Here is a 1,196-nt window from a genome sequence, read left to right on the forward strand (position 1 = left end):
AGGGGTGTGGCGATGTCCATGCAGTAGGAATTCACCGGAATGTCCTGAGGTAAAATCACGGTTCGAGATGTCACCGTGACGTTACTCAAGGCATCGTACATGTTGGACGTGATCCAAGAGGACTTGGAGTTCCCGTCATCCTAGCGGGTGCGTTTCAAGGGTTTGCGTGGTTTCTCGAAATCATCCACTTCCATGCCGTCGACCATGGATTGGAATACCTCCGTGGACGACTGCGTGGAAGACCCCTCCCCCACACGCACGGGCTCCTCGGGAGCAAAGTCCTCTAGCATTGGTTCGTCCGGGACGATGGGTGGGGTTGTAGTTGAGGTCTCCGAGGGTTCGCTTTGTCGGGCAGGAGGTGCTGTTGGGGTGACAGCACTCACCTTCGGACGTTTGTTGCCTCCTGTATGCGTGTTGGAGTCCGGGCTTGTTGTGGGTTCAACTAGAAATTTATCCAAGTCGAGGACGTGGGGCGACCGGCGTCCAGGACGAGATGGGGCAGGTTGAAAGTCCTTGACATACACGCCATAATGTATGCCATGCAGGATGATTTGGTCCACCGTGTGACCATGCACAGACAAAGTCGGAGGTTGGAGGGGCGTGTTAAAGTAAACCCGCCAGATATTGGGGTGTGCACAGGAACTGTCGTGCTGCGACGAGTACGTGAGCTTGTAGCTGATGAAGATCGGGTTCGTTTGTTTCGATCGAAAACGTGGTGGTTCCAATACGCTTGCGGTAAGGGAGAGATGCCTCAATCGCTTGGAACATTTCCTCGTCAGTCGTCGCTTCGTCCGAGGCAAGCTCCATGAGCTTGGCCAAGTTGGTTCGCGTGGGTCGGGACAAGGTCGCCTTGACGGTGCCACTGGGAAGGTGGCTACCACCGCGGCCGAGTACACTGGCGTAGGTGTTACGTGGCGCCGTCGGCGGTGCACCAGGCAGCGGGTCGCTGAGGTCCACCACACGTCGAGCCGGTGTCGACGGCGTGGCCTGCAAAGGTGATTGTCTGGGCTCAGAACCCACAGTTCTGATTGGCTGTTGACTGGGTGGCGAGCCATCTCCTGCCTCGCGGGAGATGGGTGGTTGGTGCCGAGACTCGACAGCGCGAGGATCAGCCGCACCGACCAGCGTCGGCGGCGAGCCAAGCAGGACAGCCTCAGCTGGGTCGTCTTCCCCGGCGTCACGAGCGACGGGGTCGA

The 1,196-nt window shown here is 58.5% G+C and overlaps 1 protein-coding gene across 1 annotated transcript in view; it reads right to left on the bottom strand.

Annotated features, from left to right (window-relative positions):
- Positions 1-603: 603 nt before the first annotated feature.
- Positions 604-1,196, bottom strand: part of H310_14548 (hypothetical protein) — a gene marked incomplete at both ends in the record, with an annotated part of 983 nt that continues 390 nt past the window's right edge. Inside the window, one exon of the mRNA XM_008882426.1 lies at positions 604-987. Within this exon, the coding sequence (XP_008880648.1) occupies positions 604-987 (384 nt within the window). The remainder of the gene's footprint in view (positions 988-1,196) is intronic.

The sequence above is a fragment of the Aphanomyces invadans genome (genome assembly GCF_000520115.1).
Source record: "Aphanomyces invadans strain NJM9701 unplaced genomic scaffold supercont1.74, whole genome shotgun sequence".
Lineage (NCBI taxonomy): Eukaryota > Oomycota > Saprolegniomycetes > Saprolegniales > Verrucalvaceae > Aphanomyces > Aphanomyces invadans.